Source organism: Psammomys obesus, unplaced genomic scaffold (assembly GCF_907164565.1).
Source record: "Psammomys obesus unplaced genomic scaffold, mPsaObe1.curated_primary_1811, whole genome shotgun sequence".
Taxonomy (NCBI): Eukaryota; Metazoa; Chordata; class Mammalia; order Rodentia; family Muridae; genus Psammomys; species Psammomys obesus.
The window spans coordinates 1,124,927-1,151,944 of record NW_026596069.1 but is presented as its reverse complement, the minus strand read 5'-3'; the positions used below and the strand labels follow the sequence as shown (position 1 = coordinate 1,151,944).

At 53.1% G+C, this 27,018-nt stretch overlaps 3 protein-coding genes across 4 annotated transcripts; all 3 read right to left on the bottom strand.

Annotated features, from left to right (window-relative positions):
- Nucleotides 1-8,582: 8,582 nt before the first annotated feature.
- On the bottom strand, nt 8,583-10,667 carry Mzb1 (marginal zone B and B1 cell specific protein). The gene is made up of 4 exons (XM_055625663.1): nt 10,462-10,667; nt 9,584-9,708; nt 9,147-9,257; nt 8,583-9,040 (listed from the first exon to the last, which is right to left on the bottom strand). Exons 1-4 carry the CDS (start codon nt 10,627-10,629, stop codon nt 8,884-8,886), a joined length of 561 nt encoding a protein of 186 aa, XP_055481638.1. The 5' UTR covers nt 10,630-10,667; the 3' UTR covers nt 8,583-8,883.
- Nucleotides 10,668-11,768: 1,101 nt separating this feature from the next.
- On the bottom strand, nt 11,769-16,981 carry Prob1 (proline rich basic protein 1). Its single transcript, XM_055625598.1, has one exon. It carries the CDS (start codon nt 16,596-16,598, stop codon nt 13,758-13,760), a length of 2,841 nt encoding a protein of 946 aa, XP_055481573.1. The 5' UTR covers nt 16,599-16,981; the 3' UTR covers nt 11,769-13,757.
- Nucleotides 16,982-18,178: 1,197 nt separating this feature from the next.
- Nucleotides 18,179-25,813, bottom strand: Spata24 (spermatogenesis associated 24). 2 transcript variants are annotated; one of them, XM_055625596.1, is made up of 6 exons: nt 25,635-25,813; nt 24,440-24,505; nt 24,084-24,214; nt 23,926-23,996; nt 18,443-18,545; nt 18,179-18,372 (listed from the first exon to the last, which is right to left on the bottom strand). In XM_055625596.1, the coding sequence occupies exons 1-6, from the start codon at nt 25,749-25,751 to the stop codon at nt 18,207-18,209; spliced, it is 654 nt and encodes a 217-aa protein (XP_055481571.1). In that variant the 5' UTR covers nt 25,752-25,813; the 3' UTR covers nt 18,179-18,206. The 2 variants fall into 2 exon arrangements, with proteins under 2 accessions (XP_055481571.1, XP_055481572.1); XM_055625597.1 differs by having other exon boundaries at nt 18,179-18,336; nt 25,635-25,812.
- Between the last annotated feature and the right edge of the window lie 1,205 nt (nt 25,814-27,018).

The window sequence follows — 27,018 nt, the reverse complement described above, 5'->3', positions numbered from 1 at the left end:
CTCCTGGTTCTCAAAGCCAGTCTGACCTGTTGGGCCTTCTGCAACTCCTCCCAGCGCTCTGCGGGTGGCAGAAATGGAGCCCCTACCCCCACTTCTTCAATCACTGCTCAACTGAGCCCAGACCTCACCAGGACTCCTGCAATAAAAGGTTGAAAACGTGTCCCCCCGCGTGGGCCGGGATGCCAGCCCTCCCACAGTGATGTCTTTTAAACACTGATATATAGAGGCCTCTGAGGAGAGACAGACCTCTCCCTCCGGGACAGCTCTGGACCCCACTCCTGTTTCTCTGGCAACATTAGGAAGATAAACATGTTTGTCACCGCGCCTTAAACCTACTTCTCAAAAGAATGTGGGGTGGAGACCACATTCTGATCTGCTCCAAAGATTAGAACATTACCTATTGTTTCTCCTCCCAAGGGTTAGTCCAGGCCTACCTGGCATGGTGGCACACTCCTTAAATCCCGGCAATGGCACTAGGTCTCTGTGAGTTCAAGGACAGCCTAGTTTACACGGTGAGCCTCGGGCTAGCCTGGGCTACATAATGAGACCCTGTGTGACGGCTTTTCTTGGCAGCCAACTTGACTATAACTGGAATTAACTAAAACTCAAGGGTTAGGTACACCTGTGAGGGATTTTTTTTTTTTTTAACTATATCATTTGAAGTGGGAAGACCCCCTTTTATTGTGGATCTTCTGAGGTGGAAAACCCACCTTTCATTTGGGCCAAACTCTTGGCAGCCTATGGAAAGGACCGGGAAGAAACTTGCTCGCTTTGCCTGCTTGGCTTCACTCTCACTGGCAGTCCATTTCTTCACTGCCACTACAGCCTACGTCTTTGGGATTCTGGCAGATACTGAAGACACCTAGCCTCATAGACTAAAAATCTACTGGATTCTTGGACCTTCCTTTGATAGACAGCCATTGTTGGACTAGCTGGACCACAGCCTAGAAGCCATTCTAGTTGTTAGTATTCAGGTGACCCCACTGCCCTGCTCTCAGGGGCCTAGCAGCAGCTTACATCATCACCTGCCACCACCAGGTGTGCCAGATGTGTGCTGCAGATAAAAGCCCCCCCAGCAACCCCAGACCTGTCTGCCCATTCCCGTTCCCTATCTCTCTCCCACTCCTGTCTTCCTGTCTGCCTCTATCATTCTCACCTTCCACAATAAACTTCTTACACCAGCTCTGTTGCATGGGTACAACTTGTCACAGGCCCACCAAGGTACTCACCCCTCACTTGCAACTTTCATCCTACCACTAACATGCCCTAGATAGATAGATAGATGGATGGATGGATGGATAGATAGATAGATAGATAGATAGATAGATAGATAGACCCTAACTCACCCTGTGTGTTGGTTTAAAGTAGAATGGCCCCATAGGCATGCATGTTTGAATGCTTAGTGAACCGTTTGGGAGGATTTGGAAATGTGGCCCTGTTGGAGGAGGAGGGGGTGAGCTTTGAGGTTTCCCAGACTCTTCCCTGTGTCCCTCTCTCTGGTGGTTTGCACATGAATGGTTTACCATAGGCTCATAGAGTGCTTAGTCACCAGGCTACAGAAGTATGGCCTTGTTGGAAGAGGCGTGTCAGTGGTGGTGGACTTTGAGTTTTCCGTAAGCCCGTGCCCGGCCCAGTGTCTCTCTGCCTGCTTCCTGCAGATCAACACCATGCCTGTCTGCTTCCCGCTACGATGGTTATGGACTAACCCTCTGAAACCCCTGAAACTGTAAGCAAGACCCCAGTCAAATGATTTATAAGAGTTGCCTTGGTCATGCTGTCTCTTCACAGTAGAACACTCAGACACCTGTCTCGGTAGAAGAAAAGAGGTCATTTGTGAGGTAGGACATTTGCTGCTAGGTTTGATCCTTTGGGTCCACACGGTAGAAGGGAAGGCTGAGCCCAGCAAGTCATTCTGCAACTTCCACATGAGCGCACACGAGTGTACACATACCGAGTAGATGCAAGTTAATCCAGCTGGGCTGTCAATCACCTGGCCAAGAGCCCACCCCTAGGAAGGCTGACTCACTAAGGCCATCAACCCTTAAACAATGTCCTTCCCAGAAGTCAGTCAACTTCCTTAGTGGGACCTCTCACAGACCCTCCACCATCCATCGAACCCGCCTACTTTCTGAGTCCTAGCCCAGGTTATAAGACAGACACAGACACCCCCACCCCTGCACCGTGCACCCTTTTGGATACCAGCCAAAGCCATGCTTTTTCTGACAGTCTGGGAAAGGTTAGTTACCTAAAAGCCTCATGTGGACTGAGAAGTTCTGGGCGGCAGCAGCAACCTCAAGGCCCGTGGGATCCTCTGATAAGGCGACCCACACAGCAAACCTGTTGGCATCCGCCACCTCCAGACCGTGGGGAGCTGGCCTGCAGATGCACTCTCTGTCCCCAAGGTCACCTGATCCCATTGTGAACCCCAAGACTGTGAACTATAAAACCCTGTTTCTTTGGTGTGGTTTAATCCAAGAGTGTTCTGGAGCTGGAGAGGTGGCTCAGAGGTTAAAGGTACTGGCTGCTTTTCTATAGGTCCTGAGTTCGATTCCCAGGAGCCACAAGGTGGCTCACAACCATCTAGAATGAGATCTGGTGCCCTCTTCTGGCGTGCAGGTATACATTCAAGGCAGAACACTGTATACATATTAGTAAATAAATTATAAAAAGTAAATAGATCTTTAAAAAAAAAAAGAGATTTCTGTACACCAGATTTAATAAAGTTAACCCTCGGTCAAGAGTTGGAGCAAGAAACCAGCTGATAGGGATTAAGGAGTGGGAGGGACTTTGAATTGAGGGGTATTTAAATTTCTGTGTAGAAGTAGAAAGGGCTTTAGCTCTGGAGCTCTTTGGGGCTTTGAGCTAGCCTTAGGTTTTTTTGGCCTTTTTCTCCTGGACTGTCCATTTGTACTAGTGAGCCTTTGTTTTTTTTCCCATCCAGACATGAGCTTCGAAGGAAGGGCAGCTGGGTGCTTTCTCTGCCTCTGAGCTAGCAAGTTTTCACACCAGCATCTAATTGGTAAAATAGAACAGTTGAGGTTTTCATTATTATTTTAACAACAGTCATCCCTCCGCCAGCCTATAAAAGTCCAAAATCCTACACACAAGACAGTCTCACTTTTGAGGAGAGGCTCAGACACTTCAGTTATTCTGATTAAAAATTTTTTTTGCTTCTGGACATGCCCGTCTGCTTTTATTTCCATGTTGCTTTGGTCAATCCCTAACTTTCTTTCATTTGTAAACTCTTGCACACCTCCTCCATTGGCGAACCTATCTGCTCTCTTGGACCCTGACTTAAAACATCTGTCTCTCTCCCTCTTTTCCATCTCCTTCCACAAGCAGCTTCTGAGATTTATAACTCGTCTGCCTTGTTTTTCTCTCAAACTGATAGAATTGTTCTGAAGTGTCCTTCTGAGCACATGTTAAAAAAAAAAAAATTTTTTTTTATCAAAAGAGTCTCTGTGGTGCTTTTTTTTTTTTAAGATTGACTTATTTGTTTTATGTAGATGAGTGTTCTGTCTGCATATACACCTGCACACACACCAGAAAAGGGCATCAGATCCCTGGATAGATGGTTGTGAGCCACCATGTGGTTGCTGGGAATTGAACTCAGGACCTCTGGAAGAGCAAACAGTGCTCCTAACCTCTGAGCCATCTCTCCAGGCCCTGTAGTGCTCTTTTTTTTTTTTTTTAACTCTACTTTATTTGGGGTGTTTAGGCCTCAACCTCCTTTCCAGCCTCCCAACCCTACGTGCGGGAGAGAGGACCCCTTTACTTCTCCCAGCTGTTCAGGGCCTAGGGCTCTATACCAAACTCCGGCAACAGCAGACGCAGCCAGCTGTCCTGTCCGAGCCGCCGTCCTCCGCACTGTCTGCCTCCCCGGTTTCTCCAAGTTGCTCTCGCCAAGCCAGCCACACTCCAACACCACACGCCTCTTCTTGGCTGGGCTATCATATTCATACTCTGAGTCCTAGACCACGCCCCTCTCCACGTGCTGCACGTGGAAGGCAGTTACCAGCTGGCAAAAACATGACCGGCAGGAGACAATTAACAGCTGTGGACAAACTCTAGCCCAACTAAAATCTCACACTCGGCATTAAAACAGAAACACGTGTATATGACATGACTGAATTTACAGAGAAACCAAAGCTGCCTTTACGAGTCTCACCGCATAACCGTAGCTGACCGGAAACTCACTTTGTAGCTCTGGCTGGCCTTGAACTCACAGAGATCCACCTGTCTCTGCCTCTGAGCACTGAGACTAAAGGCATATATCACTACAGCTGGCTAAGGAGGAGGAGTCCACTTATTTTTAATTTCTTTAAGGTTTAATTTATTTTTGAGCCAGGTGTGGTGCACACCTTTAATCTCAGCCCCTGGGAGGCAGGAGCAGGTAGATTTCTGTGAGTTTGAGGCCAGCCTGGTCTACAGAGCAAGTTCCAATCCAGCCAAGGCTTCATAGTGAGACCTTGTCTCAAAACAAAACAGGGTTACACAGTGGCAAGTCTCTAAGTCCCTTTGCCAATGGGGTTTCCCTTGCACAGAGGCTCAAACTCTCTGATTAAGTAGCATGGCATTTGGGTCCTCGGGTTGCCTCCAAAAGATTTATTTTTATTTTATGTGTGTCCATGTTTTTGACTGTATGTGCAGGCCTGGTCCCGGAGGTCAGAGGAGGGGGCTGGAGCCCCTGAAACTGAAGCTACAGATGGTTGTGAGCCCCTGTATGGGCACTGGGGACTGAACCAAGTCCTCGTAACCTCTCCACCCCACCTTTTAAAATACTAACAAAACACAAGGCTAAGAACCAAGCAGGAACCCGCCCCCACCCCCGTTTCCCTGGTGACCTCAGACAGGATCACCGCGGGCCCTCATCACAGGCATCTGCCCAGACCCACAGCTGACACTCCTAAGGGTCCAGCCAGCAACCTGGGCCCTGGCTTTCCGGTTTCTGAGGTTTCTCTCTGGGGTAAGGGCCAGGGAAGAAAGTGGCTGGCACGGTGAGGGACTAAGGCTTAGACGCTGCCCAGAGCCTGCCCTGTAGGCTGAGGCACTCAGCAGTGAGCATGCCCGCACCGTATTTGCCTTTCAGATATGCTCCGTTTAGTCACACGAATGTTCTTTACCATGCTGGGCTGCTCTAAAGGTTACAGCAATCCCATGTACGCAGCTATCTCAACATGCCGGGCTGGTCTGTCGGGCAGCTAATGTTCCACTAGGCAGTTCTCCGGCTAGAAGCTTTTGGCAGCTTGCTGGCTCCACTGCCATTGGCCGCGAGGTGCTTCATCTGTGGCAGGTCAGGAGAGTGGCATTGCTGGAGGGCCCAGAAGGCCCCTGAGAGATTCAGCCAGTGGCTCGTGCTGACCGGAGGGGATGTGTGAACTCTGCAATGGTGCTGGACAGTCCCCCAGGCCAGAGTCGGAGTCCCCTTTGCCAATGGGCGTCTGCACAGAGGCGCGGGCTGACCGAGGAGTTTGGCAGCATCGTGGTCCTCGGGTCACTTCCAAATCTCCAGCTTTTTTGTATTGTCCAGTGGGCATGAGTTTTGTGCCATTGGGGTTCACCTCTTGGTGCTGGTTCATTAGCCTCTCAGTGCCACGTTAGGGTTGTTTTATTAACGTGTCAAAGCCTGCTGGAGCCCGTATCCCAGCTGCCAACCTTGTGGCTGACTCCTCTCCTGCAGGCTCTGCATTATTCCAAGCCAGAGAAAATGGTTGCACTGATGTTCCTAACAGACATGTTCCGTGGTAGGCCGGCAGATAGGGAGGACGGCATGACCAGGAAATAAAGGTGGCGAGCTTCCGGATGGCTGGCTTCTTCCTCATCCTCCTTAAACCAAAGCCCGGCAGCTTGAAACCAACACCGTGTGGACCTTCTCTCTTGCCAGCAGGCCTCTTGCTAACAGACTGGCTCAACAAGTTGGAAGCTGGATCAGGACACACAGTTGTGGGCCGGTCAGCCATCCTGTCTTTCTCTTCAAACCGACCAGCTCTAGATTAAGGGAGGAAAAAAACTCTTCCAGAGACCAGGTTTTCAGCTTCCTGAGGCCCCTGCTGCTTTTTGGAGGGTCTGTTTTCTCCTGCTGCGCGTGTGTTGCCTTACATTTAATAAACAGCTTTCTTCGGCTGCTGGTTCTGTCTGCTGCTGTTTTGCAGTGTTCCAGAATTCTCTGCCACTGCTTGTTTTACTCAAGACTTTTCCCCCTGTCTTTTAATTCTTTTTTTTTTTTTTTTAGAGAGATTTACTTATTTTATAATGTATACAATGTTCTGCCTGCATGTACACCTGAACGCCAGAAGAGGGCACCAGATCACATTATAGATGGTTGTGAGCCACCATGTGGTTGCTGGAAATGGAACTCAGGACCTCTGGAAGAACAAGCAGTGCTCTTAACCTCTGAGCCGTCTCTCCAGTCCCCTGCCTTTTAATTCTTTAACTAACAGAAAAAATAAAATAAAATAAAAACCTGATTAAGACCCCTAGATGCTATCAACGGGATGTGGGGTAGGGTGATACATTTTTATAAAGATATTTCTTGACCCCCAGCAGACTGAACTTTTGGCAACCCTCACAGAAAAGTTAACAATATTAAAAAGTTAACAATACCCCTTCAGACTGCAACTGCGTAGTTAATCTGCTATTTTACCGTGTGCTTGCTTACCCTGCTTAAGTTTAACCTGCCTTTAGGAGAGCACTGTAAACTACTTGCCCTAGATTTCCCAGGCAATCAGCTTCTACAATCCAAGCCAATGCACAGCTTTAATTCTAAATTATGTGTTCTTCAATGCCCTGACCCCGAATAGTGTGTGTATGTATTTGTGGTGGTAACTACTGAAAACAGCCAACAGGTGAAAAGGAACCTCCAAACAAATATCCATGACACACACAATACGTTGGAGTGGGCTGTTGACATCTGTTGGCAGCTTCATTTACTATCTGAGTCAGCTGGGAGCAGCAGAGCGACCTTTTCCCTCATAAAACTCTGTTAAAGATTTCTATCAAGAATCCCTCATTCCTCGGAGCTCAGTTTAGTGGCGCACTGCCTCACTTGGGAAGCAGAGGCAATCGGATCTGTATGAGTGCCAGGCCAGCCAGGACTACATAGTGAGATGCTATCTGAAAACAAACTGTAAATAAATACAGAGTCAGGCCCTTTGTAAGGGACAGGCACATTTTAAGCACGCCTAAACAACACACAGATTACAAACAGGCCGGAAAACAGACTATGGACAATCAGAAGGTACAAGGAGAGAAGTGAAGACTTCAAACTTGGGCTTGATATTGATCAAATTCATCCAAGAGGAAGCTGCCGTGTTTTCATTCTATTGGCATCAAACAAATGAGACTTATCCTTAGTACTGTCATTTTGTTTTCAGACTCCATTTTGATCATAAGGTGAAATTAAGTTCAAGTTCCCGGGCCCTAGGGGAGCTTTCCAGATGGCTAGCCAATTTCCTCCTTATTCTTCTTTTGTTCCCCCAAAACATCATGATTGTTCCTAACCGTGAAAGAACAAAGGATTGGTGGAAAAAAATGTGACTGTAACTTGGCACAGATCTTTGTGGTTTTGGAGCTTTAAAAATCTGTAACATTCTGGGTTGGGGTCATAGTTCAGCTCCCTAGTCTGTTCTTTGGCCCTGATCTATCAGTAGCGGCCTGAGCACAATACATTTTGTCACCTGCTTAAATACTAGGATGAACTTTCAAAGATGCAGTCAGCTCCCAAGTCTGTGCTGTTGTCCCTGACTGATTTTGCTGCCTAATTCAAATAAAGACTTGCTTTGCTGGACTCTTATGTCAGCTTGGGTTGTTCTGGCTATTGGGACCCTAACAATTCCTTAATGAATTGATCCTCACAAGGATACTAGGGGTCCAGAGCAGTTTCCAGGGCTTGCTTGAGACACCACAATTCCTCCAGCAGCCAGCGTTGCTCCTGCCTTCAAAGTCAGCCCAGCCTCTACTCTTTTTACTTGTGGGGTCCCAAAGAAACCCAGGACAAGGCTCACTCAGTACCCATAGCTCCTCCCAGCACTTCTCACCACACCCCTACCCTAACCCTCTCCAGCCCAGGGGCTGGGTCCCTTCCCCCAGCTTCTCATCCCTTCATAAATCTGCCATTTCTGCCAGGTGCACTCTCTTGGTCCTCTGCTCCTCTCTTGGTCCTCTTGCCCCCCCCCCCCCGACTTCCTGCCCCACCTGCCCCCTGCCCCATCTCCTCTCATGGCTCAGTTCAGACTCTTCCAGACACCTCTGGCTGTTCCCTCCTTCAAACCTACAACAAAACCCTCCTCCTTAACCATCCCTGGGAGCACTGCGTCCTCATTTTCATTCATTACTTAGCTGAGCCTCCATTGTCTAATCTAAATGGGTGGACAGCAGGAAGTCCATGCCTCGGTGGCCACAAGGTGGCTGCCTGCACTTTCCCTTCTGACTAGGTACTTTCCTAACTTGCTCACACTTCCAGCCATGCCAGCTCTCTTCTGGGTGGGGGGAGTGAGATGAATTTGGCCCTCATGGGAAGGACTTCAACAGAAACCCCATTGTCTGCCCCACTCTCCCGTCCCCAAACCCTTTCACAGAGAGGATTCAGGGCACTGAGCTTTATTTGAAAGTAGAAAGGTGGACCCAGCCCAGTGCCCCAGCGAAGGCTGGAGGAAGAAGATTGGCAGCAAGAGCCAGGCTTCCTGACTCCTCTACCCCACCGCCCCCACCATCACAGCTGAAAGGAAGGGAAGGGCCAGGCACAAAGGCTCAGGGCAGCGCTTTTGCTTTCCAGGCTGAGGCCACAGGACAAGTTCAAGGCCAGCCTGGGCTCCATGATGAGAGCCTATCTCCAAAAAAAAAAAAAAAGGAGAGAGAGACAACTCAGAGGTTTCACAGCTCAGACTAAAGCTCTTCTCTCTGGGCATGGGTGTCCTGCGAGCAGGACCCCTGCGTGCCCCCACAGAGCAGTGCCTCCAGAGACTCATGGCCTCGGCGGTAGGCTTCGTAGATCTGGTCTTCTCCAACTTCTCCCAGGTAGTGGAAACACGTCATGGAGAGCCTGAGGGAGCAACAGGCACCTTGAATCCTCACCTGCCCACAGAGAAGCTGGGGGGGGGGGTGGCAAATCAGGACTCTAGGGGCTCCTTCCCCCACACTGTCATTACCTGTTCGGCCAGGGTCCCCCCGAAATCATCACACTTATGCTTGGCTCCGACCCCTTGTTAAGTCCTGGGCCCATGAGACGCTTCACCTTGTTCACTTCTTGGACTCCATAGCTGATGGTGGTGGGAAGCAACGGGTATAGGATCAATGGGGGCCAGGCCAGGGAGGGACTTTCTCCTGTTCTGAGCTAATACTGGACATTGGCAGAGCTCAGACACAGTTAGGTCCAAGGCCTAGGATCTCATAGTGACCTTTCTGTGACTGTCTGCCCCCCACCCCCATATTCCCAGCAGCAACACTAGCCCAGACTTCAGCCCAGCCAACCTCTCCCCTTCAACCATTCCAAAGCCTTCATGGAATGGGCGTGAGGGAGGATGGAGCTCAGACCCATCAGGCCCTCCCCTTAAGGAAGGTGGCAGGGGTTGGACTGGCAACTCACGACTGCCAGTTCTGAGAGCAGGTCCGGTCCAGGGCGTCCACATAGGCCGACTCACTCAGCTTCTGCAGTCCACTGGAGTCTGGAGCGTGAGATCTGGCCTCTGCCTTTGCCAGATGTTGGCCCATCTGGAATGAGGAAGTGTTGAGATCTAGGGCCTTGGGACTGCTGGCCGATTGGGGGAAGGAGAGAAGGACAGACACCCTAGTCTCTTGGGATTATGAGGTGGCGGAGTTGCTGACGGGTGGGCGGAAGCACCTGGGAGGCAGGCTGCAGTTTCCCCTTGGCGGGCCCCAAGGCCCACCTGGGCCAGTTCAGGCAGGACCTACTTCTCTGGGGCTGGAGGAGGAGATGCTGTGTAGAAGATCTGACCCTTCCTCCAGGGCACACTTGCCCAGTAGCACGTGCTATTTTTAAACCATGAGAACAAGAAAAGCTAATAATAATAACAACAGTAATATTAAACAAATAAATAGAGTAACCAGAGCCCAGTCTTTAATAGCACATGCACTCACTCCCCCTGAGTACACACAGAGGCATGGACACACAGGCACACTTGAAAGGACAAGCCTGGTGGGTTCACATAGATACAGTGCTCAGCACGTAGAGTAGAGGCGCCCTGGGGGCGTGGGGAGGGTGCTGAGCTGGAAAGGGGCACAGACAGGGAGGACTATGAGAGGACGAGCCATTCCTTGGGTGACAAGACGAGATGGGTCACCAAAGGGTGACCAGGCAAATGAGCAAAGTGAGGCATTGGCGATTCAAGGGGGCTGCAGCGTCCTGGAAAGATTGCTGCTTGGGGCTGAGGGCCGGGGGTTAAAGGCCAGAGGTGGGGTCTAAGGCAGATGGTGTGGTCCGAGCAGGGAACAGGCACAACTTACTTGGTAGGCCACAGCCCGGCAGGCATCGCAGCGCAGGTGGGCAGGCATGTGGGATGAGTACTTCTCTTCATCATCCAGCATAGGGGCGGTAGCAGAGAGCGAAGCCTTATCCCCAAGGCTCCCCAGGAGAGCCCCGCACCCAAACAGCAGCAACAACGGCAGCCTCATGGCCTCTGAAGTTACTTGGTAGAGCTGCTGAGGCTGTGGTGAGGATGTGCTTTTGAATTATCTGTGGTTTAGGCCAATAGGGAACCGACACCTCATTGGACCTCTTCCCCTCCCCCAGGGCCCTGGTGATGCCACGCACCACGCACAGTTTCTGTAGTTAGGGACCCTGGCCCCGGCTGACTCGGCTCCGTTGCACACCTAGGGGATGAAGGTGCAAGGAGGGGCTGAGGCTGGGGAGGAGGCCTGCTGGCTGGTGGATGTCTCATGCTGTGACCTGGATGAAGGGGTGGAGACTGCTGAGCGTCCTGCAGCGAGAGGGCTGGTTATGCTCGCTTATTCTTCCACAGGGGACAGCAAGGCCCAGGGAGAAGAGACAAGCCCTCCAGCTAGAGAAGCTGTGTTGAGAGTGGTCCCCAATGCCCACTGTTCACTTAGCCACAAAGAGCAATGTGGCCGTGGCTGTGGTTGCTAGCCTAGGGCTCTCTCGCACTGTCAGTCTGGGAGACCACAGTGTTTGAGGGCATATGTGGTCTCTTTCTCCAACTCTAGGGTCCCCTTCACCAAGGCCGGAACCAGGCATGGGGGACTTTGTGGGGGTTAAGAGGCAGCAAGATGGCTGGTGATGGTGGCACATGCCTTTAATCCTAGCACTTGGGAGGCAGAGGCAGGGGGATCTCCATGAGGCCAGATCAAGTCTGGTCTACAGATCAAGTTCCAGGATAGCCAGAGCTACACAGAGAAACAGATGGGGGGAGGGGAGCAAGATTAAGAAAGCTCAGTGATTAAGAAGGATCACTTCCCAGTCAGGCATGGTGGTACACACCTTTAGTCCCAGCACTCAGGAGGCAGAGGCAGGCAACTTGCTGTTGAGTTCAAAACCAGGCTGCTCTATAAAGTGAGTTCCAGGACAGCTAAGGCTACACAGAGAATCCCTGTCTCAAAAAACCCAAACAACAACAACAAAAACCAATTGCTTCTTTTGCTAAGGACCTGGGTTCAGTTCCCATCATTGAAATAGTAGTTTGGAACCATCTGTAACTCCAATTTCAGCATAGTCAGTGCCTTCTTCTGGCCTTCATGGGCCTCAGGCATTCACATGGTGTACAAACATACATGCAAACACTCAGAAAATAAAAATCAATATTTTAAGTGTTATTTATTTATGAATTTATTTATTGAGACAGGATTTCTCTGTGTAGCCTTTGCTGTCCTGGAACTCACTCTATTGACACAGGCTGTCCTTGAGCTCAAAGAGATCCACCTGCCTCTGCCTTACAAGTGCTGGGATTAAAAGTGTGTGTACAACCATGCCAGGTAAAAGTGGGTTTTTGTTTTGTTTTAAAAGGGTGGCATCGGGAAATTAGGACCACACAGCAGTTGTTCTTTCAGAGGCCATGGCTTTCCATGGTCAGATATTTATTGCACAGCAGGACGAGATGAGGCTCTGTAGGGTTGACCCCGGTCCCTGGCCCCTCGATGCCATTGGGACCAATGTCTCTGGTAGAGATGCTGAGGTTGTTCTGACTCGGTATTTTAGCCAATTTCCAGTCTAGGACGAGGCCGATAGACTCCATGGGATCTTGGCTGCTGCATAGGCTCGGAACAGAAAGCTGTCAAAGCCAATCCTGACACTGCTTCTAGTGGGAACTGGCCTTTCTTCAAACACCCTTCCAACAAGGCCCAGCCATTTTAGGCTCAAAACTACAGAGATCGCCTCCCACTTCACAGAAACTGTCCTCAGGCCCTCAGGACAGCTGGAGCGCAGGCTTGGGGTCTTTGCTGTGCTGTGAGCAGCTGGAAGGGCCGGTCCCAGTGTGGATGCTGGAACCAGCTACAGCGTTAGGGCCCCTTGGTCTACTCCATATAGGGACACCCTTTCTCTTGCTGGCTCTAACCTGCCCTCCCGCCACCAGCAGCACCCCCCCCCCCCCCCGTGATAACAGCCTAACTTTCCTTCCTCTTGTCATCCTGGTGATTGAGCCTACCGGCTGCCTGGGTGGACAAGGTGAGCGAGCTCAGCCCCGAGGGTCTACATTAGACACACACTGGGGCTTGAAGGAGGAGCTAGGCTCCCTGTTGTGAAATGTTAGCTGTGGTCACACCATTTTGTCTGTTTGTTTGGACACAAGGTTTCTCTGTAAAATAGCCCTGACTGTCCTGGAACTCGATCTGCAGACCAGGCTGGCCTGGAACTCATGGAGATCCCCCTGCCTCTGCCTCTCAAATGCTGAGATTGAAGGTGTGTGCCACCACCACGCAGCTATCACAGCCATCTTAAAAGCTCCTCCATTTTGGTTAAACAACTACAATTTCCAAAACCAAGGTAACTTGTTTTTCTAGATTCTTGTTCCCCCTGCCCTGCCATCCAGCAATGGCCAGCTAAGATAAACGATTACTGATCACCTGACATGCTTTAATTCAGCACTTGTCCCTGGTCACCCCTAGCGACAGACAGCCCGAAGAAGAATAATTTGACTCCCCTTCCTCATTCCCTAGACCCTTCTGCAGGCCCTTCTGCCAAGGAGATGCTTGTCCTGTTTTCTGCAGGGACCGCGGCAATCCTGGCCCATCTCACCCAGTTCTCTCACCTCCAGTTCCAGGCTAATCCTCCACATCTCCTTACACAACACCCATGCTTCACCTCCACCGACCATCCTCAGAGCTCCCATGCTTAGCCCCAAGCTGGCCTGGGCCACACCCCTTTCTCCCACAGCCTCCTAGGACAAAGCTCTAATCCCGACTTGATGGCCGCCCAGTGTTAGTGAGATACAAACGGCTCACTGCAGGCCCTGGGCCGTGCTGCTTCCACACCTGCTCTTCCGGGAAACCCCACTTCTTAGCTGCCTTCTCACTTTGACATGCTAGCTTGCCTACACACACATATACACACCCTGGGAAACTTTAGGAAGGGGATACACATTTTTGCTGGGGGGCGGGAGGGAGGCAGCCAGCCATTTGCTTGATGATCGCCGGCACTATCAGCCCGGGGAGCAGATACATTCCCTTCTGGTCTGGCGACAGGCTGGAACTGGCCAAAGAGTTGATGGGAGAAAAAGTTAAGAGACTGGGAACAGGAACTTCCAAAGCCTTCTAGGGAACCCAAATCCATGGGGGTCTAGACTGATGCTTCACAAAGGAAACATGGAACCCTTGCTGGCCTGGATGGGACCAGAGCTGGAGGGCGGGGCACAGAAAAGCATCGGTGGAGCCGGACTAGGGGTCCCACTCAAGGGCATGTAGTACATTCCCTCCAGGGGCCCAGCTTCAGGGGCCCAGGGTAGCTGGAGTCTACCGAGGGCCGGCAGGTTGGGGGGCAGCGGCGACAGTGAGGAGCCCGGGATAGGCCCATAGGTGGGCGGGTAGAGGCCGGGCCCTAGGGCCAGCGGGGCGTAGGCCTGGCGTGGCGGCCGGGAAGGCGAGGGCGTGGGTGGCAGCAGCACCTCTACGTACTGCCCGCTCTCGGGGTCGAAGAGCAGCCGCAGCCTCGGCTGCCTCGGCGCCTCCACGACGTAGTAGCGACCGCTCTCGGGGTCTACGAGGACCCTCCCCGCGGGCGTGGCTCCCGGAGGCCTCCGCATCCCCAGGGAGGCTGCTGGAGGGAGGAGCCGGTCGGTGGGAGGGGCAGAGGCCGCTCTCGGGAGGGGAGCAGCCGTCCGGGGCGCCGTCGCCTGAGCATCCGGAGGGAGGGGTGCCTGGACCGCAGTTGCAGGGGCCGCAAGCGGTGTCTCCAACTCGGGTGCTGCCCCCAGGCTCGAGGCTGGACAGGCCTGCGGGGAGCCTGAGAGGGGCGGCGGGGTCCCTCCGGGTGCTAAACAGGAACGCTGGGTTGAGGAGCAAGCGCCTCCTAGGGGGCTGGTTCGACCCTCCGGGTCTCGGACCAGGCGCTGGGCCTCAGCATCCGGGTTTTCTCCCCCAGGACCGCGTCCCGGGACGGCCGGGGTCTTCTCCCGCCGCCGGCCCAAGGCCAGAGCGCCGGGCAAGCGGATCTCGCTGCGCGCGAAGGGCTTCGCGGTGCTGTTCTCCGCCCTCCGCCTCGGGGCCCCGCTGGGCTGGGGGGCATCCTTCGGGGTTGCCGGGGGCGGAGGCTCCGGGGCCTCGTAGGGGTGAGGGACCACTGGCAGGATGTCCTTGAGGAAGACAGACGTGTAGTGAGCCGGGGAGGGCGGCTCCGGCGCTGGGGGGGCGTGCGCTTCGGAGGCCTCGCCCTCCTCCCCGCCGGCGTCGGGCGCGGGGAGCCCGGCGCCCGGGGGTCCCGCCGCGAAGCTGGGCGCGTAGGTGGTCTTCACCATCTTGCGCAGGTCTCGCGGCCGCGGGATGGTCGGGCGCGGACGGCCGGGAGCCGCCTCCCCCGAGCCCGAGGCCTCCGGGCCCGCGCCGCCGTCCAGGGCGCCGGCGGGACGCCTCGGGGGCGGGCCCGGCGTAGCCACCTCCGGAGCGACTTCCGGGGCGAGCGGGCCCCGCGCCCCCGTGAGCTCCCGGGTCCCGGGCGCCGGCGGCGTAGGTGACTCCGGCTCGTCGGGCAGGCCGTTCGGAGCTCCCTGACGCGGCGCCGCCGACGGGCCCTGCACGGTAGGCCCCCACGCGTCTCGGGGCGGCACAGGGTGGTGTGAGTCCCGCCCCGGCGGGGCTTCGGGACCCGGGTTCTCAACTCCGGCGACGCCCCGCGTCCGGTGGGGAGGAGGCGGAGGGGAAGGGCTCCTCCCGAGGCCCTCGTCCTCGAAGGCGGCGCTCCGGTTCTCCCACGCGGAGGACGCCCCGGGGAAGGACGGGCTGCTCGCTCTCCAAACAGTCCTGTGAGGTTGAGGGAGGCTCCGCGGGGACGGGCAGCGAGGACCCCGCACGGCCCCGTTCGGGGCCTGCTGTGGGGGAGACGGGCTCCTGGGCCTCACCGCCTTACCGGGAACCGCCCGGGAGCCCCTGGGAGGGAAAGGGGGACTCCGGGCCCGCGGTACGGTCCGATCGGGAATCTCTCGGGAGAGCTGGCTCCTGGGTTCCTGTCTGGGAGCCGGCTGCATCCTCTCCTCCGACTGCAGGAAGATGCTGGAGCTGACCGGACCCAGAGGCTCCGTCCCGGGCGCCGGCCGGTCCCGCCGGATCGCTCGCTCGCGGAGGCTCGGCCAAGGCCGCGGGGCTCTGTCGAGCGCGCGGGGCGGCCGAGACCTGACGTCGTCCGGGGCCGCGCGAGCGCCGTGCGCGGGTCCCGGAGGCTCCGTGCGCTCCCGCGCGCCGGTGGACCCCGAAGTGCCGTGGCCGGCGGCCAGTTTCTTGGCCAGCGCCGTCTGGACGAGGCCCGCGGCGGCCTGCAAGCGACTCAGGGACTCGTCCAGGGAGCCGGTGCGCAGGAGCAGGCGGGGGCGCGGGGCGCGGCCGTCGGGCGAGGGGCTCCGGGGGCGCGCGCGCAGCTCGATCTGCCGCTTGGGCACGGTGCGCGGCCCGGTAGGCGCGGGGCGCTCCTCCAGGGCCACCTCCACGCACTCGTAGCGGCCGGGGGCGGCCGAGCTCGGGCCGCGGGCCGGCAGCTCCAGGTAGGTGGCCCAGCGGGAGCCCCCGTCGGGGGTCCGCGGCGGCGACGGGGGTCCGTGGAAGGCGGGCGGCTCCGTCTCCTCCGCGGCCGAGCGGCCGCACAGGAGCTCCGCGCCGAAGACGACTTCCATCTCCCCCGACGGCAGCACGCGCAGCTGGGGCCGGGGCGGCGGCGGGCCTCGCGGGAAACCCGAGCCGCCGCGCTGCTGCCGGCGGCTATTCTGGGCGCTGACGGACAGCACGGGCTGCGCGCCCGCCCCCCGCCCGGGGGCCACCCACAGCCAGGTCCCCCGGCCTCCCGCGTCCGGCCCGGCGTCCGGGGGCTCCGGAGAGCCCGGGGCTGTGTGGTAGGAGCCGGACGAGCCGGACGAGTCCTGACGCCGCGCCGGGCCAGCCAGCCGCCCTGAGAGCCCGGGAAGGGCTGGCGGGGCGAGCGCCGTCAGCATGGCGGGCAGGACACCGAGCGCTGCCTCCTGCCCCGTGCCTCCGCTCCTCGCTCGCTCGCTCCCTCGCGGCGCCGGCACTGCTGTCCCCGCCCCTCCTGGACGCCGCGGGGTCAAAACGGTCTTAAAGAGCCAGCGTCCGCGCTTGGGCTGGCGGCCTTGGCGGTAGGGACCTGAGCTTGGGGGGTGGGTGAAGCCCCTATGCCCAACTTTCTCCAGCACAGGAGCAATTCAAGGGGCGCGGGGCAGTGAGGGGGCGCCCTCCAGACTTTGGCTGAAGGGCGTGTGTGAGGAAGGCAGGCCTAGTTTTAGACATGAACCAGCAGCTAGGCCCTACGCCACTTATCACAGGTGAGAAAACTGGCTTTGCAAGGGGCTTACCTGGGATAGGGTTTGTGATCTCGAAATTCCGTATCCTCAGCCCCAGTTCTTTAACATCACAAGGACACTCTCCTCCGTGGTTTCCTCCACTCCTCTCGCGTCCCCATATTACCTCTAATGGGGTAGGGGGAGAATTGGAGGGCTCTCCTACCTCAGGTAAGGTGCTGGTGGACTCATCGCTCTTAGGCCCATTGGGAAGAGCTGGAGTGAGGATGGTCCCTAGCTAGCTTTCACAAGCTGCTTAGCACCCAGAACAAACCTGGGCGACAAACCAAACCTTGTAGGGTTCCCTCTCAAGTCCCAGGCGCAGAAGGCCCTTATTCCAGTCCCCTAGAACATTCCTTCCTTCCCTGGTAGGGAAGCAACCAGCAGCTGTCATTGTCCTATGGCAGCTGGACACGGCCTGCCCTTAGCTTCTGGCTTGAAGGTCCGGCTGTGACTCAGGCCCCGGCTGGCCCTGATGCCAGCGCACTGGCCCCTCCTTTGCGCTCGCCCTCACAGTGACCCAGCACAGATCGCCTAGTGGCACACTCAGTGATGGCTTCTGAACAGATTTAGCCTTTCATCCTGTCAAGACCTGCCTGAGCAACTTGAGCAGGCTGCCCTTTCCCTGTGTCCCTCGGCTTTAAAGTTTTGTCAGTTCCCTCCTTGTGGTTTTTTTTGTTCTGAAGCGTAAGAAGGCGCAGATGTAGTTTGTATGATAGTGTAAACATATTCTTAGTACTTGATGGCTTCTGGTTTCTTGGGTTCATTGTGGTCCTGGAATCCAGTCTTCGGAGTCTCTGGCCAGGGCTAACACTCACACATACACTCCTTTCTGTCCTAACCCTAACGCCAACCCCTGAAAATCACATTTATTGGAGTCCAGGTAGGGTATGATTAGGCTAACTGGGGCTGTGAAGGACTAACCAGCAAAACCAAGCTGCAGTCCCTATTAGACCACAAACATCCAGTTTCCCATTCACTCCCATTGGCTCTACCCAGCCCAAACAAGGGCAGCAGCAGACACTGGAGACTTGAGTAGGGCTCCTAAGCTCAGAAGAGGCAGCCCAGTGGTGGATGACCCTAGCCATGTCCCCCATTCCCCCTTTGGTGCCTTGATTTGCTGTAGGAGGCAGACAGAGCGAGCTCCCTCGGTGAATGGACCCACAGGGATGGAACAGCTGATCTCCCCAGAACAGAGAAGGTAGAAGGTGGGCATTACAGCTAAAGAACAGGAAAGTAAGCATTTTATTTTTCCCTGGGACACTGACGGCTACGGCCCCGACGTGTTCCCGAGGCTTTCTTATGCTTCTGGTCCAGCACATGGGCCATGTAGCTTTCCTGCTGCTTCTGGATCCGGAAGTCAGACATGTGATTCCTGCAACGGAGCCGGCCGGTCGTAGGCTTGACAGCCCTGGGTAGGGGCCAGAAGTCAGGCTCCCCACTTCCATCAACAACCCCCAGCCTGGCCCCAGGACCCTCACCTGAAAATCTGTTTCTGATGGCTGATAACTTGCTGCAACTCCTTAATCTCATTCTCTTTGCCATTAAGTATATCTTCTTGCTTTATAATGTGAGATTCAATTTCTGTGGGGGAGAGAGGCAGGGGAAGGAGTGGTTCCCATCTCTCAGGCCCTCCTCAACTGAGGTCTTCCCTTGTGGGGCTTTTCAGAACTTCATTCTCCCTGCCCAGGGGTTCTCCTTCAACAACTGCCATCTCCTTAGCATGAATGAGTTTGTTTTTCTGTATTGACTGAACCCAAGGCCTCACACCATAGTCCCAATTCTCTCTTTTGAGACAAAAATAAAAAAATAAAAGATGTCGCTCTGGCTATTCTGGAACTTGCCATGTAGACCAGGCTAGCCTCAAATGCAAGCAATCCACCTGCCTCAGCCTTCCAAGTGCACCACCACACACATCTGCTTTCTACTTGACTCTGATGCTGTCTCATTAAGTTGACCAGGCTAGCCTTAAACTCACTCTTATCCTGGTAGGCCTCAAACTTTTGGTCCTGCTTCAGCTTCCTGAATAGCTAGGATTATGGGTATTGATGTGAGCCTGTCATATCAGCAAATTTATGGGGTCTTGGGGACAATGATTATGTCAGTGGCTTCATCCCTCACCCAGGTGAGGATTGGCAAAGTCCTTGGAGTGAAGCAGAGGACCCTGCCAGAGCCCTGGCCTCAGATTTTTACACCTCCTTGGCTAGAACCTTGGTCTAGAAATTCCTAATCCCATTTCCTGCCCCTTTCCCCGTGTGCCCATGTCTTCAGTGTCTCACACATCACTGTTTTGCCTTTGCAACTAGGGCATAAAGTCCTAGTTGTCTTCTTCACTGTCATCCCCAAGACTTAAAACACTACAAATCTGTGTTCTATGAGCTGAGTGAACATGATGTTCCCTGAGACTTTGGCCATCCCAGTTCAACCAGACCTAGCAAAGGCAGACTAGATGCTCAACCCTGGGCTATATAGGGCCTCTGGTGGGAGATGAGGTCCTTGGCGCTTTCAGATGTGTGCTGAACTTCCCTCAAAAAGGAGTTAGTAGTCAGAAATTAGAGGCTGGACTGATGGCTCAGTTAAGAGCACTGACCGCTCTTGCAGAGGACCCTGAATTGGTTCCCAGCACCCACAAGGTGGTTCCTAAACATCTAGTTCCTGGCATCCTCTTCCGACCTCCACAGGTACTAGGTACATATACGGTGTACATATATGTATAGGTAAAACACACATACACATAAAATAAATCTAAAAAAACCCAAAAAAACAAAACTCAGAAACTAAACCAAGGGTGGCAAGCTCACACTACTAATCCCAACACTTTGAAGACAATGGTAAGTCTGAGGCCCAAGGTCATCCTACCAAGCTTGAGGCCAACCGGGGCTACCTGGGACCCTGTCTTAACAGAATGAATGAATGAGGAGATAAAAATAAAGACTCGGCAGCTGAGCACTAGTGTTGTGGTGCGTTACTAGAACACGTGTCTGTGGGGCTCAAGTTTGAAAAGAGAAAAGGAAAAGGGCAGACAGGAGGTGATGCTCAGGGAAAGGGGAGGCCACGCCACAGGCAGGCTCATGCTGACAGGCAGGGTGAGTGTGCTGGCCTAGGGAGCGGTTTCCTTTGGGCCTGTGTCCTCGTATGTAAATCGTCCCTATTCCTGTCTGACAGTGATGGAAAAGCTTTCCTCCTAATGAAGCATACATTAGATAAAAAGATTTTTGTGTCTTGGGTCAAAATCCAAGGTGGCTAATAAGAATCTGAGAGCATTCATTTATATAACTGTCCTTCATGGAGCACCAGAAATTTCTGATCACGCAGGAAGAAGAAAAAAATAAATAAATAAATCCCAGACCACAAGGCTACTGGACTGGGAGCAAAGCCCGCTGGTAATGCCTACGCTCAGCCTGCCTTGGTTCCCAGCACCGCTCCGTTCAAGAGAAAAATAGGGGAGAAAAAAAGGGCAATGTTAGGTGTGGTAGTGCATGACAGGAATCCCAGCAGTAGGGAGGTGAGGGCAGGAGGATCAGTTCAAAGCCATTCCAAAGCAAGTCTGAGGCTAGCCTGGGGTGCACACACACACTCATCTCCAAAAGGGGACAAGAGGCTGGAGCATGAACTCGGCAGTTAAGAGCGCAGACTGCTCTTCTAGAGGACCTGGGTTCCATTCCCAGCACCCACATGATAGTTAACCTTCTGTCACTGTGCATACCAGGTAACATACCCACACATACAAACCAAGAAAACTAAAATCGTTGAGGTTCAGGCATATAAAAGAAATTGAGGGATAGGGTGAGAATTAGAGAGGGCCTTGGACGGTGAGACACTGGCCTTACAAACATGAGGATCTGAGCGGGGTCCCCAGGACCCACGTGAACGTGCTGGATGTGGTGGCATGTACTTATAATCCTAGTGTTGAGAGGCAGGAGGCTCTGGGGCTTGCTTGGCCAGCCAGAGTAGCTTCAGGCCAGGGAGGGAGCCAGTCTTAAGAGAAGTAGGTACCATCTCTCAGGATGACAGAGTTATCTTGCACCTCCCATATCCACACACGCACACCGCTCCACAGATGAACACATACAATTTAAATGGGATGGGAGCTGAGGAGGTGATTCAGTTGGTAAAGTACTTGCCCAACAAACACGAGGACTGAAATCTGGACATGGAGCACCCACATAAAAAGCCACGTGTAGCTAGCTGTGTGCCTTTGCAACTGCTGGGGAAGTCAGACAGCAGGTCCCTGGGGCTTGCTGGCCAGTCAGTCTAGCCAAAACTGGCAAGCTTCAGGTTCCGTGTGAGACCTGGTCACAAGAAATCAGGCAGTGGGTGTGAGATGGTTCAGCAGGTGAAACCCAATGACTCGAGTTCAATCTCCAGGACCCAGAGTGGATGGAGAAAGTGAAGGCTAGATTTTCATTTCAGCTCCACACATGCACTGTGGGATGCACACAGACCCACTGTAATATTAAACCACTGCTTTAAACAACAACAACAAAAAAAAAACAGCCAGCCATGGTGGTGCATGCCTGTAATTCCAGCACTCAGGAGGCAGAAGCAGGTGGACCTCCGAGTTTGAGGCCAGCCTGGTCTACAAAGTGAGTCCAGGACAGCCAAGGCTACACAGAAAAACCCTGTCCCGAATAAATAAATAAACAAATGAATGAATAATAAAAAATGTCAGGTAGTTGAAGCGTTGGCTCAGTGGCTAGGAACCCTGGCTGCTTTTGCAGAGGGCCCTGGTTCAAGTCCCATCACTCCTGTGGCAGCTCGCCACGGTCTGTGACTCCAGTCCCCGGGTATCTGATGCCTTTTTTTTGGTATCCGTGGGCACCAGTCATGTATGTAGTGCAGATATATACATACGTACAGCCAAAACACTCATACACACAAAATAAAATCTAAAATAATGTGGAGAGATTGAGGAAGGCACCTGACTTTGACCTCTGGACAGTGAATCTGCAGACAGACGGACATGTTACACATACAAGGAAGAAGGAAGACAGGCAACTACAACACAAGCTCTGGCCATGCCCAAAGGTTGGTCCACTTAGCAGTTGAGATGAAACCTGGTCCTTGGGCCACAATGTGGAAAAGAACAAAGAAACCTCAGTGAAGAGACAAGGAAGGAGCCCAGTGCATGATGGGACTGAGCCACAGAGCCTGGCGCTCAAGGTCATCTGGATAATCGGGACTAGCTGCATCTAAAACTCTTTTGGGAAAGAGAACTAGAAATCTGTGTGACTAGCGGGGCATGGTAGTACAGACCTGTTGACTCCAGTATTTGGAGGCAGAGGAACCTCTGTGAGTTCAAGGCCAGCCTGGTCTACACACAATTTCAGGACAGCCAGAGCTACACAGAGAGAACTTGTCTCAAATAAGGAAAAAAAGAAAATAGCTATGTAAATATCAAAACAAAAATGTGCTCAGCATTGGTGGCACATGCCTTTGATCCCAGCACGAGGCAGAGGTAGGTGGATCTCTGAGTTTAAGGCCAGACTCGTATACAGAGCAAGTTCTAGAACCAGGGCTACACAGAGAAACTCTTGTCTCAAGAAAGAAAGAAAGAAAGAGAGAGAGAAAGAAAGAAAGAAAGAAAGATCGCAAAGGACCCAGCAGAGATACTAAGGTAAGGTTCACATCACCATATTGGCTTAGTTGAGGGCTTCTGGCCCATGGAAAAGGAACAGGACAGTATGTGGGGAGGTAGCCAGACCCTGACCCCGTAACACATGTAGAGCCTCAGGGCCTGGACTGATATGGGCGGGAGAAAATGACCTCGGTAAGGTATCTCTGGCTATACCAGGAGGTATCTCCAGCTCCCCAGGTTCTCTGGGTAGGGGAGGTGCTAAGGGAGATGGAAAGGACTCAGGGATGGAGGGATACTGTGGGTTTGACACGGTGACTATGGTTAGGCTTTAGGAGGTCATGCTCAGACACACATGATGCCTGCAAGCCTGCTTGTCCTGATGAAGAGAGCAGCCTATTGGCATTTCTCAGGAGTGCCCACCTGGAGTGACAGAAGGTGGGTGAGGGCTGCCCAAGGCCCCCAGGTGGGCCTCACCAAAGGGATCTTAACCTTCTTGGGTTGGTCTCTGGTCTATTCAAGCTCTGATACAGAGAATGAACAGATGTTGTGCATGGAATTCACAGCTACTTTTTTAGGCTAAGTAACAAGAGTGTAGCATTTTCCGAAAATGGAAGGTGTTCCTGAAAGCTAGGGCTTAACATAGATGTGCCATCAGCTCAGGGCGCTCCACAGAAGCACCTGAAATCCAGTGGCCCAGACATCTTTTACTCAGTGAATACAGTACTTTAAAACTGCCCAAATTAGTTGCCTACACTGACAATTCAGAAGTTTCCATTAAAGTCAGCTTCTAAATCCTTTTTTGTTTATGACACAAGGTCTTACTGCTCATGATGACCTCAGACTCCCAATCCTCCTGCCTCCACCTCCTGAATGCTGGAATTAGAACATAGTGCACCACAGCACCTGGCTTCTAGATTCTTTTCTTAAAGATCTGGCAATCCTAGGCTCTGTTTCCCATGAGAGGGGCACGAGTCTCATTACCCCAGTCCTCACTCCTTGATCCTGGTCTAAGATCGGCTCCCCAGTAGGACTGTGCTTGCTCTATGGCTCCTCTTGAAGCAAGGTAATAAACAGGGTACACTATTTCTAAAACTTATCAAAAATGGGAAAAAACAAAAGGTGGAGTAAGAAGGTTGTATGTTTCAAGAAAAATGGAAGCAAGCCCGTTCCTTTATGGCTGTGAAGAATATCGCACACCGATCGATGGCTTCCATCACTTCCGTGGCCTGCCTGGTCCCTGAAGGCACTTTCGAAGGTGTGACCCGCCTGGACTTGCCTGTATCCTCAGCCGGGGGCAGAAGTTGGGGTAGAACCCTGATTTTGTTGATGACACTGGGCTGTTGGGAAAGAACCCGTGTATGTTAACAGCACGGGACTCCCGCCTACCATTGCACTTGGTGATGAGCTGGTCCTTCTTGCAAGACTCCTGCAGAACTCTGCTCTTGACGCTGGAGAGCCTGGGTAGGGAAATTAAAATGAAAGGGTGGGCAGGTAGAAGGCAGGTGAGCCCCTAACCTCCAAGCCCCTTCTGGAGGCTCACTCACGCTTTTTCAAAAGCCAGCTTCTCTTTCTCCAGCTGGTTGGACAACACCTCCACCTCTCCAAGGGCAAACTGTAACTTCTCTTCTTCCTTAGCCAGGAGGGCTTTGGTTTTGGCATGAGCAGCTTTTTCTTCCTGCAGGGGAGGTGCTTATGCTCTTTATCCCAAGCCTCCGAAGGTCTCTGGATCCCTTAACTAGCTCCCTTCCTCAGGGGTGCATGTGGAAGCCAGGGTGAAGGAAGATTCTGCCTCCCTATAGGGCTAGAGGTTCTGAAAGGCCAACGCTCAAGGACTCTGCCCAGCCACAGGGATCTTGGGAAAGTGGGAGGTGGTTAGGCATCCACAGAGGCCAATACTCACCACCAGCTTCTTCTCTATCTCCTGGAACTCTTCTTTACTGACAAAATTTTCATCCTGGAGAACCATCTGCAACAGAGCCTGGCTCAGGAAGGGGCTGGGGTGGGAGGGGGATACCCCCTAATGACCAGGACAAAGGATGGATAATGGATCCATGTCCAAGGCACCCAGGACTTGACAGGCCGTAGGGCAGGAGACTTTAGTCTCACAGATTTCCTGAGGCCGAGCTTTTAGGTGCTGCCTGCATGGAGCAAGCACCCTCATGGAGATGTCTCAAAGCCAGCCTTAACACTGTATGTCATGGGTGAAGGCACAAGGGACTGTGGTACAGAGGAACCCCTGGGGCCCGGCTTTAGTAAGGATCAGGATTCCTCTCAGAAAAAGACACACTAGTCCTAAGATCTAACTGCTAAGTAGGAGTAGAGAAAAAAGTGTTCCAGGTGGTTGGGAATACACATGCCAAAGTGAGCTGCCAAAAGAAAGATCTGCGGAGCCTCTGGGAATTGAAGGTGATTCAGTGCCCATAGCAGCACACATTCCCTTGAAATACACAGAATAGCCTCTTATAATTCTCTTAGAGTCTAACTGCCCAGAAGGGAAGACAGTGTCTAAAACCCATAGAGTAAAAAAATAGATGTGAAGCCAGTTTTATTTTTTGAGATAGAGACACATCTCAGCATGGTTACCAAAATAGAAAACACAAAAACCATGATCGCCAAGCTGGCCAGCACCGAGATAAACTGTGACGCCAGTGGCTGGCTTCCCTTAGCTGAGGGTGGAAACAAATGGACACAGAAAGGTTTGGAGGCCCTTAAGTCAGCACTGAGAAAGGCCAAGTCGGCATTCGCACTGCATCTGTCACTGGAGAGTGAGGCTTAAGGAATGATCTGGCTTCTGTGTGCAAGCAGCCTTGGGGAGTCAGTGAGGTCACCCCTAAAAGTGGAGACACTGAAGTTCTATCAGTCCTTTCAGCACTCGGACAGAGTGGGGGAACATAGCCCAGTTTGGGCTAAAGTTCAGGAAGTCACCCCAGCTCTTGTTGGTTCCGCCCCTGGCAAAAAAGCGTGAGCCCAGCGTGCGGGATGACGCCCCGCCCCCAAGGTAGTCCAGTCACGCCCCCTACATCCAAAGAGGGCCTGGCCCCGCCCCCGCCGGTGAAGCATCCGGCGAGGCCTTTCCCCGAGCTCTGGCTCCATACCACATTCCTCAGCTGGTGGATCAGTTCCTCCTGAGATTCAATCACGTCCCGCAGTTGATCGAAGGCAAGACACACAGAACCAGAGCCCACCTGCGACCACCCAAGGGGCGTCGCCATCTTTCGCCCCCGCCAGCTCGTTGGAAATGGCCTCCGGCTGCGTGCCTCGCCTGTCGTCGGCCAATGAGAATACGACGCCACAGAGCACCCTGGCAACCGGGGGCGGAGACTTCCTCTGAAGCTTCTTGAAGCCGGGGCGTGTAGTTCAATGGGTACAGCCCTTGTGTCGTAAGAGAAGGGTTGGATTTCATCCCCAATAGTGTAGCAACAGAAGACTAGGTGTGGTGGCTCAGGCTGGTAACTTCAGCCCTCGGGAGGCTGGAGGATTGTGGGTTCAATCCAGACCTACATGAAAGCCCTGCCTCAAAACCCACAAAAACACAGAAGCTCAATCAAAAGAACACACTTTGGAAGTAGAAGAAATTCAGTCATTTTTGCATACATAGCAAGTTCAAGGCTAGCTTGGACTCAAGAGACTGTGTCTCCAAAACAACAAAAAGCAAAACCTTATAAACCAGACATGGTGGCAGATGCCTTTAATCCCAGCTCTCTGTGAGTTCCAGGACAGCCACAGCTACACAGTGAGACCCTGTCTCAAAAAAAACAAAACAAAAAGCCAAAGGGGTGTCATGGCCGTGGGGCAGTGGACTAGAGAAACCTGCAGTAGAACATCCCAAACATAGTGGATGTAGTCTGCAGTCTGTCTGTCCTGTAGGAACACTAGGCATACCTGGTTCTCAAAACATGACCCATGTGCCCTCGGATTTAAAAAAAATTTTTTTTCTTAGATTTATTTGCATGTGTATGAATGTTTTTGCCTGCAGTGTGTGTGCACAGTATCTGCCTAGTGTCTGTGTGGGTCAGAAGCGGGGCCTCTGATTCCCTGGAATCAAGGTACGGATGTCTGTGAGCCACTTTGTGGGTGCTGGGAACCGACCCTGGGCCTTCAGCAAGAGCAGGTACTTTTAAATTCTGAGCCATGTCTCCAGCTCTGTGCCTAAGGATTTTTTTTAAAAAAGTGTGTGTTATGTGTGTACTCAAGCATGTGTGTGCATGTGTACGCAAGTGCCCATGGAGGCCAGGGGAGTTGGATCCCTTGGAGCTAGAGTTACAGGTGGTTGTGAACCATCTGATACTGGTGCTGGGAATTGAACTCTGATCTTCTGGAAAAGCAATGCATGCTTATAACAACTGAGCCATCTCTTCATCCCCTTGCCTAAGGAGTTTTGAAGTTTTTGTTTTGTTTTTTTTAAATTACCTTTATGTGCATTGGTGTTTGGCCTGCATGTATGTCTATGTGAGAGTGTCAGATCTTGAAGTTACAGTT